General features: G+C 31.8%; 1 protein-coding gene across 3 annotated transcripts in view; it reads right to left on the bottom strand.

The window, feature by feature from the left end:
* Positions 1-432: 432 nt before the first annotated feature.
* The window catches only part of TMEM65 (transmembrane protein 65), a 44,288-nt gene continuing 30,701 nt past the window's right edge, over positions 433-14,019 (bottom strand). For all 3 annotated transcript variants that reach the window (XM_064476862.1, XM_031439585.2, XM_031439587.2), the window contains 4 exons: positions 11,433-11,487; positions 10,506-10,548; positions 8,548-8,653; positions 433-4,736 (listed from right to left, as the gene is read on the bottom strand). In XM_064476862.1, the coding sequence (XP_064332932.1) occupies positions 4,626-4,736; positions 8,548-8,653; positions 10,506-10,548; positions 11,433-11,487 (315 nt within the window). In that variant the 3' untranslated portion in view covers positions 433-4,625. The remainder of the gene's footprint in view (positions 4,737-8,547; positions 8,654-10,505; positions 10,549-11,432; positions 11,488-14,019) is intronic.

Raw genomic sequence — 14,019 nt, 5'->3', positions numbered from 1 at the left:
TTAATATTTAAAAGTCAATAAACATTTTGTTGAAATTTCTTTCATTCATAAACTTATCAATAGCTTTAACCTATGTATGATAAGGTTTCATGTAAGTACCAATACAAAACATCATGTGCTTCATACAGCTGTCAGCATAAGATCAACAGATCCTGAAAGTCCTGGGGTTTCAAAATTAGTGTTACAAGTCCCTACTTCAGTCACTACTTCATTTCTGAAAGTTAGAGGAGAAAAACTAACTTCAGTGTTACAACTCATATACCAATAGCATTCACTACTTTGGTTAAAACAAGTCATCTGTTAGGAAGGTTTCACTTATGAGCACACAACAGACACTAAATTATTTGCTGATAGTGATATCCACTGACTATGAATCCCATGGTAGCTTCCCCAGGCTTCTGGGCCATTTCCCTCTACTGATGCCAATAAATATGCAATAGTATTCATTTTAATATTTAAATATTAATATTTGGGCTTAATCCAGAAAACATGAATAATACAAAACAAACAAGAAAATATCTTACAATGCTTTCCAGTGAAATGTATTTCATATGTTGGAGATTTTCTTAACATCAACTTTCTGGAACCTAGCATGGTACCTTCTCTTCCTAGATATGATGTTTATGCTCTCACTTCATTCAGGTCTTCCCTGACTGCCCTATATTAAAATAACCACACCTCCCCACCCCCTTACATTGACCACCAGTACCTTCTAACCCCCTTGTTTCATTGATCTGTATTGTACTTATCACCACCTGTTTAAGTGTATATTGGCTTCCCTGTACTCTCCTCCCCTACTTACGCCTCCCACAGAATAAGCTTCATGAGGATAGGGATGCTCGGGCTGTTTTTTCAGTGCCTTGAACAGTTCCTAGCACATAATACACAACCAAAAACACAGGATTGTTAAATGGGCTTTGAGATTTTAAGTAAAATTCCCTTAAGTTATAAGTGAGAAAAATAATTCCACAAATAGGTTTTAAAAAGGGCCCTAAACAGAGAATATATATATATATATATATATATTTTTTTTTTTTTTACATATATATATGTCCTGACTGCAATGATAAGTAGTTAAGGACACAGACTTCACACTTGGACAAAGCTAGATTCTATCCACTTATGAGTAGCGACTCTGTGGGCAAACGAACCTCTCCATGTCTCAATTCACCCAACATGAAATAGGAATAATAACAGCACCAACTTAACATTGTTATTAAAAGTGATTAAATATGACAATGTGTGTAAAATACTACAGTACATAGCAACAAATAAATGCTTAATAAAAGGGAGCTAACATTATGCTCATCATCACCATCACCATTTTACTCAGGTTCCATAGCCTAGTTACTAATATTTCCCAAATAATATAAGAAACTATCTAGTTTCTAAGTCTACACAGCAAAGAAGCAGCAAATTAGAGAGAACAACTGCCAGAAGAGAGAGCAGCAAAAAAATGGGAAGAAAATGAAAACTATTAAAAAAAAAAAAAAACAGATTCTGGAGGTACTGCATTACAGCACAATAATAATGTCCATAGAGGCGCTTAGCCACTAAGAAAAAGATTACATTCTATTACCTTTAATACACTCTTTTATGATAGAAAGAAAATATAATCCGAAAATTAGGAAGATTTACTTCAAAATGGTTTACACAAAAATTTGATGTAAAAGATAAATTTTGAAATGTATCTTCTAGAGAAAGGGAGTAAAGTAAATGAGGTGTTATTATATAGAAGACCTGGATATCTCTGCTGTAAATACCGTCACTGTAATTTACACCAATTTTCCCATCTAAAGTTTTTTTGACATCCTATTAAAGGTCAAATTCTCTCAATATGGGATCACTCTTCTCTCATAATCTGTAACGTCATATTATCAAGTGTGGACTTCAGGGAAGTGGTGAGTAGTTCCATTTGACTGTTTCAGTGACATTGCTACAATCCTGTAACAAATCTGCATTTATCAATCCTATCTCCTTAAGCTACAGAATAACCAGGGTTTTCTGAGATTAGGAAGAAAATTAAATTTTAAAATCAAAACCACATTCCAAAATTTCTTAAAAGATATTTTTTTTGTTCAGTTCCTCTGTAAAAACATTGGTCACCATTTAACATACAGTGGCAACAAAATGCACCCAATTTACATGCATCAACAAGTCTGTAAATCATAATACATAGACAATATGAATTTTAAACGAACAGTACTGACACAGCTCATGTTGCATTTAACCATAGCTATAGTGCTCCCAATATAGAAATAGCTAATAGGAGAAATAAGAATTCCAGTTTCAATCTGCAATAAGGTTCTTCGTGACAAGGAATATGAAACAACGATTACAAGAAGTCATTATCTTAAAGGGAACCATTTTTCAGAAGTCACTTTGTGCAAAGCACCATACTAGTGTAGAATAAGATCTTAAAAAAATGCATACCTTAGATTAAGGACAAAAGGGCTCCATTTTTTTAAAACTAATTAACTGAATATTGTAAATTTTTATCATGTCCATAAATTAAAATGCTTTTCAATATAAAGGTTATATACTCCATGTGTTTACACCTTAAATAAGTCTACAGATGCCCAGCTAAACTAAGAGATTCCGTAGGACTGTGTTATTTTCAAGAGCAAAGAAAAAGAAACAATAATCAAAAGCCCTTTCTAAACTCACAGGCAAGTTTTCTGAATATGGGATTTAATTAATAAAAAGAAAATGTAAGCACCACAATAAAAACGTTCTTAGAAAACAGAAAGAATGGCAATACAAGTTAGGGACAAAAGCACTTAAACATTTCCAAAAAAATTTTTTTTTTAAATAACCACTCTAATCCTATCATCTGAAATAATAAAAAATTTTTGATGTGTCTGTGCTATTATGTAGAAGATATAAACCACAATTCAATTTAAGATGTCAAGTTTTATCATTCTAATTTGATCAGAGATGTTATATTATTTGTATATAATAAGAATGTTATATATTTATTTTTATATTGTATGATTTATTTTTCCCTCATAAATCTATGATTAAAGAATAGCATTAAATTATTTTGAAGTGCACAGAAGAGAATTCAGGACAAACTGCTGTGAGAAAAAAATAGCTCCTCTGAAAATAAGAGCTCAAAGTAAATATGTGCAAATAAAACTTTAAAATAAGGTAGCTGTAAATACAGCCATTTTATGTTTCCCTTCTTTTACATCTATTTAGCAAAATACATAATTTCAGTGGCCCAAATAGTAATTTTAATTTGTTTTTCTCCTCCATGATGTATTTAATTACTCTTACAATTAAGAGTAATTTTTTGGCACGTGTAACAGATCACATGCTAACAAACTTTAAGGGTTCACAGAATTAAAATTTATGATTCACATCTATACTTAAGTCAGATATATAAGATTAAAAATAAGTAACTTCAATCTAGAATACGATTTAAACACAACAAAAACACAAAAGGACCAAGAAGGGAGAAAGGGTTTCTCTTCATGTAACTTTTGACTACTAGGCTATATATAGCAAATAGCAAAATATAAAATATTTATTTTTCACCTCAAAAGAAGTTATTCAGAAATTAAATTCGCCAAACAACATATAACAACATCAGGATTATGAGTACTCAAACTCATTCAATTCAGATGAGAAGCCATTTTTAGGGGAAAAAATAAATTCTTCCCAAACAATATAGTTTGTATCTGATCAACCTTACAAACACACCTCAACTTCACCACTTATACTATAAAACTTCTTAACAGTTACCATTTTCTACTTCTGTGAAAAAAATTCTTTAGCCTCTTAATTATCCAAACGTCATGTCAAACTACTTAGTTCACCTTAATTCTACAATCCCCATTAAAAATTCCCTAAAATAGTCATTTTCTTTCCCTTAAGAGTCAGAAACCACTGAGTAATTATTCAAGTTTGAGAAATTAAAAGTAAAAAAAAAACTCAAGATAATATACTTGTTAACATACATAGTTTTATGTAATAGGGAGACCAAAAAATCATTCATTCTGATTAATATCTGGCTCTTGAGACAGTAAGGTCAGAAAATTAAAGTGAGTGATAGCCACATAAAATACTTAACGTCTCTGTCCATTTTGAATAGATGTAAAAGCTTTTTTAAAAATGATTAAAATTATATGATTGTAAATGTTTACTGTGAAACAGTACAAAATTGATGTTGCCAAAAAAAGAGTTAAAAAAAAATCTTTAACTGATATTAAACACCCTAAGTAATTTGGAAAAAATCTTAAGGTTGAATCGTAACTACAGGGAACGTCAACAACAACAGGAAAGGCTTCCATGCACGTACACGTGGTGAGCAACAAACAGCCAAACCCCAAGTCAGCACAGTACATCAATGACTTCTACTTAAATGGTATTTTGGTATAGAAAGAAAGAAAAATAAAAGGTAAAATGTTGACTGCCATTGATGAAAAAGCATTTCAACAATTTACACAAAAGTTTTTTAAAAAGATCCTAAGAAAACCAAGCCACAATAAGTTAGTGTTTTCCAGAATACATGCTGAATTATTTGATCCCATATCTATTACACTGTTACTGTCTTAATTCCTAAATGTTGTGACAGCATATTTAATAATTGAGGTACATTAGTTTACATTTTTATAGGTATTCTAAGAGAGTTGATTTTTCTTTTCCAGTTTTTCATCTTCTTCACTTCCTCCAAAGAAAATCAAAGGGAACATTCCTAGAATGCAGCCAATAGTCACCCCAACAGCTTTGCCCTATGGAAACAAAAGCAAACATTTTTTGAAAGTTATTTCATCCCTGTAAGAGGAGTTCTTGCTTAAGTATGTATGATTTACTAGGTATTGTAAAATTCAACTGTGACTATATTTCTTTCGATTATAATAACTTAAATATAAAAATAATCTACAAAAAGTTTCTAAAACCAGTAACATGTAAAGTTCAAAGCAACCAAGATATTTTTTTTTCAAATTGCCATGAAAATAACATTAAAGAAATATTCAAGTAGAAAAACACTTTTTAAAAACTGTACATATATTTTAGTATCAAAAGGTAGGAAGAAAGAAAAAAACCTCACCAAGTACTCTCAACATATTTGGATTTGCTACCCTTTGTATATATTTCTTTTCAATATTTATCTCCAAGTAAACCTGATTATATGTAGGTCTAATCATTACATAGACGTATCTTTGTTTTTTTCCTCACTCCTCCCCTCAAAGCCACACAGGGTATAATAAGCTCTTTTCCAAACTGTTGCATAAACTTATAAAAACTTCTAAATTCCACTGAATTGATGGGCCTGTAATCTACCTAAACCTCTCCTTACTATTAAAAATCACTGCTACTTTTCCACCATTGTGATAGAACAATAAACGTTTCTGTGTATAGTTCTTCCTTGGTAATGTATTTAAAAATCAAATAATATGAATATTTGTGCATATTCATAGAGTATTGGCATGCTGTCTAGCCTAGACAAAACTGCAAATATATATATACCAATTGCAATATATTTATATGTATAGATACACACGATTTTTCTGCAACCTTGCCTATATTATGGACATTTTTTTAAAATGTGTTTGTAAGTGATTTTTAAAATTTGCATTCCTATGATGACTTTCAAGGCTAAACACTTTTCAATGTCTTCAAACAAACATTTACTGAGAATCTACAATTTGCCAAACTCTGGTAGGTACCAGGGAAACAGGGACTAATCAGTTGCAGTCTGTCTCTCTCCACCAGGAAATTCCAGTCAGTTATACAGAGAAAGGCAAATACACCAAGTCCTCTCAAACAGTATAGATGCTAAGACAGCTACATAATCTACAGTCTTGAATAAAATGTGCTTTCCTATACTTTGTCCATTTATCTAGGTTATACAGATTTTCTAATAAATTTCAATAGTAGACATTAACATTTTGATAATAGCTTGCATAAAAATGTTCAATTCTGCTATTTTGCAGGTTTTGTTGTTGTTGGTAGCAGTGATACCCATGTTTTATCAGATTTGTCATTTTCAGATGGTCAGATTTGTCATTTTCATCATATCAAATTTTAAAAGGTATCACTCCTGCAGAGTTTTAGTAAGCAGAAATTTTCTGCGTTTCGGATGCTGATAAAGTTAATCCTAAATTCTTATTTTGACCTTAGATACCATTTGTATTCGTTTATATATGCTTAAGAGAGATTGTATTCTATTTTAAATTCCTAATTCCTCATATACATGAAATGACCATTCTAACAGGTTCCACTTCCACTTCCCATCCATTCTTTTTAGAATGCCTGTTACTATGGTGCATGGAAACCCAGGCTTTCCTCCTCCCCCCGTCCCCCCACTTTAGACATTCCAGCCAATAAGTTCCAACCCAGTAATCTCAATGGGACATAAAGTCAACAGGGCAGAGAGGGAGAAAAGAAGAGTGATACCCTTTTCTGGCTCCCTCATCTAGGACCTGAAACACATTTTTCCATTGTAAAAACAGTTACTTATGTATTATTATCAGGTCTTATGATAATCTAGGCCCTATTGTTAACTACACTGGGGCTAACCTGAGGATTTGAGTACATCTATAACATTGTTCGGCAAGAAAATATTGATCGAGTTTCAGACTACCAAGTTACAAATGAGGCTTTAAAATACAACTTTCGTCAACTGGAACCCTGCATGTGTACTGGTATATACTCTTTCATGGGTAAATTTCAGTGTTGGCTTATGTCATGAATAGATCACTAACTTCAACTACTTCAGGTTGTAAGTAACTCAATGTTATATTAAAGAGTGGAAGATGTGATCCTAACATAAAATCAGCAGAGTCAACCACGAAGGAATAGAATCACCCCATATGCTGGTGGGGGTTTATCAAAACACACGCACATACACACACTATATATATGTATACATACATACACATTAGTTTAGTAACTGAGGCGCTTTTGTCATAGAAGACGGGAAATAGACCTGATTAGGCTATAGAAAGAAAACAGAATTATCAATTATGTGAGAAGAGGAAGCCTCAGGAAAATAATCTTCACTCGATCCCAACTGAAGCGCTAAAATGTTAAGTCAAATTGTTAGAATGTTAGAATATCTTTACTTGTCAACAAATAGCTAGTCTCACTTCAATTTACCTGCAAATGGTAGGATATGGAAATATACATACATATATATATATATATATAATTTTTTATATAGGTCTAAGGTAGAGTCTGAAAATTTGCATTTCTAACAAGTTTTCAGGAAATGTTAATTCTGCTGGTCCTGACGACATTTTGAGAACCACTGCCCTATACAATCTCACCTTCTCTCATGCTTTTAACTACCACCTACCTTTTCAGTGAGGCCTGCAGTGACCTTCCTATTTAATACTGCAATCTGTCTCCATCCTAGCATGCCTAACCTCTTTTACCCTGCTTGGCTTTCTTTTTTCCTTTAATCCCTGTAACATTTGTAAAATTTTAACGTACCAAATGTGTGTCAAGATATTTAATTGTCTGTTTCCCCCTACTAGAAAGTAAGGTTTGCCAGGAAAAAAAAAAGATCTTGTTTTGTTAACCAATATTTAAAACTCCTAGACCTACACCCTGCATGTAGTAGTAAACAATAAATATTTGTTGGATGAAAGAATGATAATATTCATCATCACTAATTTATATCTAATTTTTGACCATTAATCCAAATGCCTATTAGGTGTTACCACCTGAATGTACTACTAACATCTCCAATTCAACATGTCCAAAACAGAACTCATTATCTTCCCTTAACACACTTGTTCTTACCCCTTTTCTTCATGACTTAATTGATGGCATCATGATCCATTCAGTTTCTTTTCACTATCACTCCATCACCTAGGTATGAGGTTCAATCTCTTTAGCATAGCTTATTCATAGACAGGAAAATGTCTTTCCTCTCTGATCCACTCCTACCTCTCCATTGCTGTTTTCTGCTGCTGCTTCTGTCCACAACAATTACATTTTATAGTCCAGCAACACCTAATTTCTTATATTTCTCTGAACACATCCTGTTTTTATTACGCTTTTCTACTTGCTAGTCGATAACACTTGGAATTCTCTTGTTCACCTAGTGAATGTCTCATCAATAATTTTAAAATAAGTGTAGATCTAATACTGACAAAAATCTCCCCACCAAAAGAAACATCTCTCCACAGTTAATTCTTTTACTGGTGTTACTGCTATATCTAGTGTATAATTCCATTACTGCATATGTCACACTAAACTGTGATTTGTTCATTATGTCTAGTTCTCTACCTACACAATTCTCAAAAATAACTATAGTTTATTACTCAGTTTGCCTTCAGTCTCAGCACATAACTGATACTCTTCAATATTAACTGAATCACACAAAGAATTTTAAAAAAATCAAGCATACCTACAAAAAATAAAAAGTTGATAAAAATTACTGTTTTTCTGAAAACTGTCAAATCTTGGACAATTTCTGTTAAAAGTTCCCCTCAAATCAATTTTAGTCTCAAATTTCTCAAGGGACTGAACTATACAGTGTTTTGTCCTGGCTACTCAAGCCCATTATCATAAACCATATAAAGTACTCACCAAATGTGTACTAACACGTGTTTGCCACATGTCAACTTGCTTTGGTGTGAGATCAGGAATTGACAGGCCTAACCTGGAAGCCAAAGCTTCAACGTAGCCTGCAAGTCTTTAAAAAACACAAGAGGACAGAATATAAGTTTTTAAAGAGACATTGTCCTCACACAGGAAAAACTAATTTACTACAAAGATAAGATAATTTTACACCTGTAACTGGCACTCTGAAATGATGTAAACATTCTTTTACAATTTTCTTCTTTATTATGTATAAATACATGGTTTAAAATTTTTCATATTGACATATTTAATACATAGGTAAATTAACTGACTTAGAGCAATTAATCTCTACTACTACTTTAAAAAGAACAATTCAAGGTACAGAAAAAATTTTTACAATTACAATTTATGCATTTATTCCAAATTCAAAGCAAAGCCCTTTAACATATAAGTTAATAACTGTTATCATAAAACAAAAAATTTCCAAAATTTATCAGATATACTAAGAAAAACAGCTTACAATTTTCAGAGAAATTTCAAGTATTTGTCAATTCTAAGTTGCCATTGCTTATTAGATACAATCTTACATTACGAATTGTAAGAAAGAAAAAAAGCTGCCAATTAAACTATGCATACCATCAACTATAAGATGGATCCTAATGTCAGATATATTAAGTTCTAAAAACCTGTACAATTAAGATTGGTGTAATGTGGTATTTGTTACTTAATGCTGTTTTTTTTAAGGCAGAGGAGAAATAGTTCTTAAATATAAGACTCCTGACAAAATCTTTCTCTTTAATAACAAACGTTTAATGATGCAATCTAAAACTAAATGGCCTTAAAGGTCTACTAGATCATTTGTTTCTATTAAAATATAAAAAGTTATCACAGTGGCTGTATAAAATTATCCTTATCAACCTTATTGTTGGAAAGTGGGAAATGGAATGTTTAAAGGGTAGTATCACTGAAGATTTATGCCAGGAATTCCAGGAATATAAAATTTCTGCCTCAGCTCAGAAGCATAGAAACTTTGTTTTTAACAGTAGCTTTGGCTCCAAACGCTAGTGCAAAAGTCTAATACACAAGGTTAGATAATGTAGAAGCTGCCTTTGCCTTGATTATAGGGCTAAGTAGACTTCTATTTGACCAAAATCCAAATCTCAAAACCATTCTAATGAACCAAAAAAGGAAGAAACAGAACCAAAGACTGAGCAAAAGAGAGTATGTTTATCACAATAATTAATGCCAGCTTCGTCTAATTTGTACTTCCCAGGCTTCCCGAAGCTCAGGAAGAAGACCAGGCCATCTGTCGCTTGGAAGAGAGAATGTAAAAACAGAAAGAGAGAAAGCTGGCCTTTTGCAAATAGGCATCCTCAGTTTGTTTCATCATTCCCGCCACACGGAATAAAAAGAGCAAAAACTAGCCAAGCCCATGTGTGCTTTGGCCATTATCCCCTTTCAAAATTCCTCTCTCTAGAAAACATGCCCAGTCAGTATCCTCCCATTTGAGCCATATCTCTTATCTTTGGGCTTAGTGAGAGGAGGGTGAGGGTGAAAAAATGATAGGGTTTCTTACTTTTAGTCCTGTATCATCCTTGGAAACATTTACAAAATACATATCAACATTTTAGTATATGAAAATCCAACTCTGCTTACATTATAGTTTTAGGAAAAATTTTGGATATATCAGAATTGCTTGAGAAGATTATTAAACAGAAAATGTCAGGGCCCCATCCCCAGAGACACTAAATCTGCATGACTAATTCTGCAACCTAGGTATCTATATTTGATGCACACCAAAGATTTAGTGCTACTGATGTAGAAATATTAAATTAAAAAATCTAGTTCTAAAACACACACAAAAATAAATGTCCCTCTTTCTTATCCTCTTCAATTAAAGGAAAATGGAGAAGAGAAAGAGAGCAAGTATCTACGTGCACAAATGAACAAATGAATGAACCTACCCAAGACCTGCTAAATCTGACACAAGATTTCCCAAAGCAGCAGCTAAAAAAATGAAAAACAGACAAATGAATTGTTACATAGAAATCAGAAAAATCATTATAATACATTACTATGTAATCAATAAAGCACTGGTCTGAAAGAGTTATCACATTTCTCAAACTACAACAAATATATCCAAAGTAACTCATTTGATAGCTCTGAATCTAAGATTTCAAAATAGAACACCATTTTTCTGAGATTATAGTATTCGACCTCCAACAAGTAGTAGGCTTTTTCTGATGGAGCAGCCAGTTTCCATTTTAGCTTCAATATTAAAACACCTATACAGCATTTTGTAGTTGTAAGTTTCAGATAATTTTTAAGGTAATTTGGATACTTGAAAGTTAAAAACTAAAGCTATATGTACAGCTCTGACTTTCAAGAAAATCAAAGAGAAGTACTGTCTTTTTCATTAACTCAACTACTTCATGTGTTCCATATAATAACACAACACAGAATCATTCCCAAATTTCACCATCATGAAGAATAGAGTGGTAATTAGGGGGATAGAAGGAGACAGAACCAAATTAGATTTTCTATCTCGTATTTCCTTCCTTGATTTTCCTACCCAATTTGAAAACAAATAATTTAATAGAGAAAAGGGTAGGAAGCTTTAGGGTAACACTGAATTAAAAGAAAAACTTTAACATAGTCAATATAGTAGATTATTGTTACCCATTAACTAGCATAAAGTACTTAAACTTTCTCAGAAAAATATGTGCTATATACACAAAACTAAAAGTTAGAGGAATAGTATTAAGGAGATAAACCAGTAGACAACTCAATGAACAAACTCATCTAAAGAAAAGTATCCTCTCCTAAACCTAATCTACTAAAATTCTTCATAAATATACAATGGAATAATAAAGATTACTATTACTAAATACCTGCCATAGTTGAAATTCCCAAAATAATTCCAATAGACAACTCAATATGGGTTCCCTGAAAAATGATTACAAAGAAATTAATCTTAAAAATTAAAACTGGACTATAAAATAGCAAAGTATTAATAAAACAGATAAAATAATCAATATACATCAAAATTATATAATAAAATATGCATAAATATACACATATATTGCAGCAATTCACTTATTAAATATATGCATTCATGCAGAAATGATACATTTTATTCATTAAAATTAGGCTTTCATAAATATTAAAAATAGCAACACATGTAGTAATACAATTCATCATCAGTAACCTAGAATTCATATTTTCCCATCACAGAAAAGCGCTTTAATGCTCTTTGAACACAAAGATGACCTAACTTTACAACTCTGAATGATACAACTATACTATTGATATTTACCCTATAAAAGATTTAAAAGACAGACTAAACCAGTGTCTAAGGATCCAAAGGATCACAGAGTTCAAATCATATCCTTATATCACTTAGTTTTTTCATTATTAAGTAATGAGACTGTATGATTCATTTATAAGCAACAACAGCATTTAATACAATAGAGCTACAGCAAAAAATGAGGCGCCATTGTATTTTCACTGAATTTATTCATTCAGGGATTTTAAGACTTTCTATGCCCATCTCATTTCTCTAGAGAAAACGGGCTCATATTTTTACTTCTACTTTAAAGAAAAGGAACTGAAGTGAAGAAGATTAAACCACTTTAATGGGTTATTATGCAGACTAAGAAGAAATTCTAAAATCTTTTGTGCTAATTCAGTTCCAGTCCTTATGCAATGCTGCCATAAATGGCCTTAATTTTCAAAAGCTCTCTTGAATACTGATACTTGAAAATTTGTAAAAAATTTTTTAAATTTCAATGACATTTGTAGAGGAAAAAAAAGAATGGCCTATTTAGTATGTAGAAATATTGCATTATTCAATTATTTACAAAGCTGAAGAGAAGCTGGTTTCATTTCTTCAATTTTCTTGCCCCTAGGCCTTTTGGTTCCACTCCTTTAAAATATAATTCTTGTAGAGTGTGGACCAAACAGCCTGATGTACAAAAGTTTCCCAGGCACTTAAAATTGCAAGGTTGTAAAGCTACCCAAAGAAACAGATTTCTCAAGAAGAAAAGAAAAGAAAAGGCACAAAGAAGTATCTTTATATAAGGATGCAAAATGACCTGGAGCATCAATATAGAAGAGAGGCATCTGACAGCTACAGTGTATAAAAAATAAATACAGCATCTTTAACAGCAATGAATCATTAGAAATGACCCAAGAAGAATGTTTGCCAATACATGCGTTTAAAAAGCATTTTTTTAAAAAAAGCATTTAAGTGCTTAATCATTTGGTTGAATTAAAAAAACCGGAAAGTCCTTCTAATAGTATGAAAAGCCTCATATAAAGTCTAAGTCAGTTTGAAGGCAATGGACTATCCACTCCTTTCCCTTTTCGCATAGTTACATCAAATTTTATGTTAACAGGTAAGGCAGAAATTAGAACTAAATCTAATACTAGTTATGTTAAAAGTATACTAGGTTTATCACATTAATACAACTAATCTATGCTAGAATTCTAATAAATTCTATCCTAATTAAACTGTAAGAGAAATAATACCCCCAAGCCCCACTAAAATATGTTATAAAAAGCAATCCCAATAATATAAAAATACAATTTAAAAAACTATGAAATCAAAAGCTTGGTATGAACAGCAGCCAACAATAAAGGTCAAATCTACTACCAGACGTTATACAGGAATTTGCTTTTCTGACTACAACTAGGGTAGCAGCCAAGAGAGTATACCTAACAGGAAAAACATCAAATGGTATGACAGGAAAGAAGAATCAAATAATTTCTTGACTTAATATCTTCCAACAGTCACAGCCATCCTATAATGTTAGAAGGCAATCAGCATTTAAAAAAAAAAAGGTGAAAAACATTCTTAAGATTATAATGTTCTTACTTCTTTTTTCATAGATTCTATAGTTATATAATTTATGAATTTTAGTCTCACCAGTCTATTAAAAAGCCTGCTTGGAAAATTTCACTGTTCCTGAATTATTCTGCAAATTTTTCACAGGATAATGTCTTTACCACACCTATTAATCAGGTTTAAAACCAGTGGTTTAAATATTTAATTCAGTACTATATGAATTAAAAAAAAACTAGTGATAAGTCTCAGAAACTTTTCAATATAAACTAGAAAAACAAGTATTACTGAATTAGAGTGAACCATCTCAGGGCCTGGAAAAGTAGTCCACTATCAGTGATACTAATAATGAGACACAGGCCTCAGTAACACAAAACAGGAACGATATTACAATAATTTGACTCTAGAAAGTGGGTGTTCTGTTTGTTCTGTTAGTAGCTGTATTAAACACAGATATCTGTTACTTTAGATATTTATTTCAAAGAAATAGTAAGACCATACTGTGAAGGTTTTATCGTTTTATCCAGGATCAAAGCAGCTACCGTTTCCCTATTCTGATATCTCTTCAAAATTTCTGTGCACCCCTCTTTATGTAAAATATACCATCACAATACTTCCCTGTAGCAAGTCATCAT

This window comes from Camelus dromedarius, chromosome 20 (genome assembly GCF_036321535.1).
Source record: "Camelus dromedarius isolate mCamDro1 chromosome 20, mCamDro1.pat, whole genome shotgun sequence".
Taxonomy (NCBI): domain Eukaryota; kingdom Metazoa; phylum Chordata; class Mammalia; order Artiodactyla; family Camelidae; genus Camelus; species Camelus dromedarius.
The sequence above is the reverse complement of the archived record's forward strand: the minus strand, read 5'-3'. Positions and strand labels throughout refer to the sequence as shown.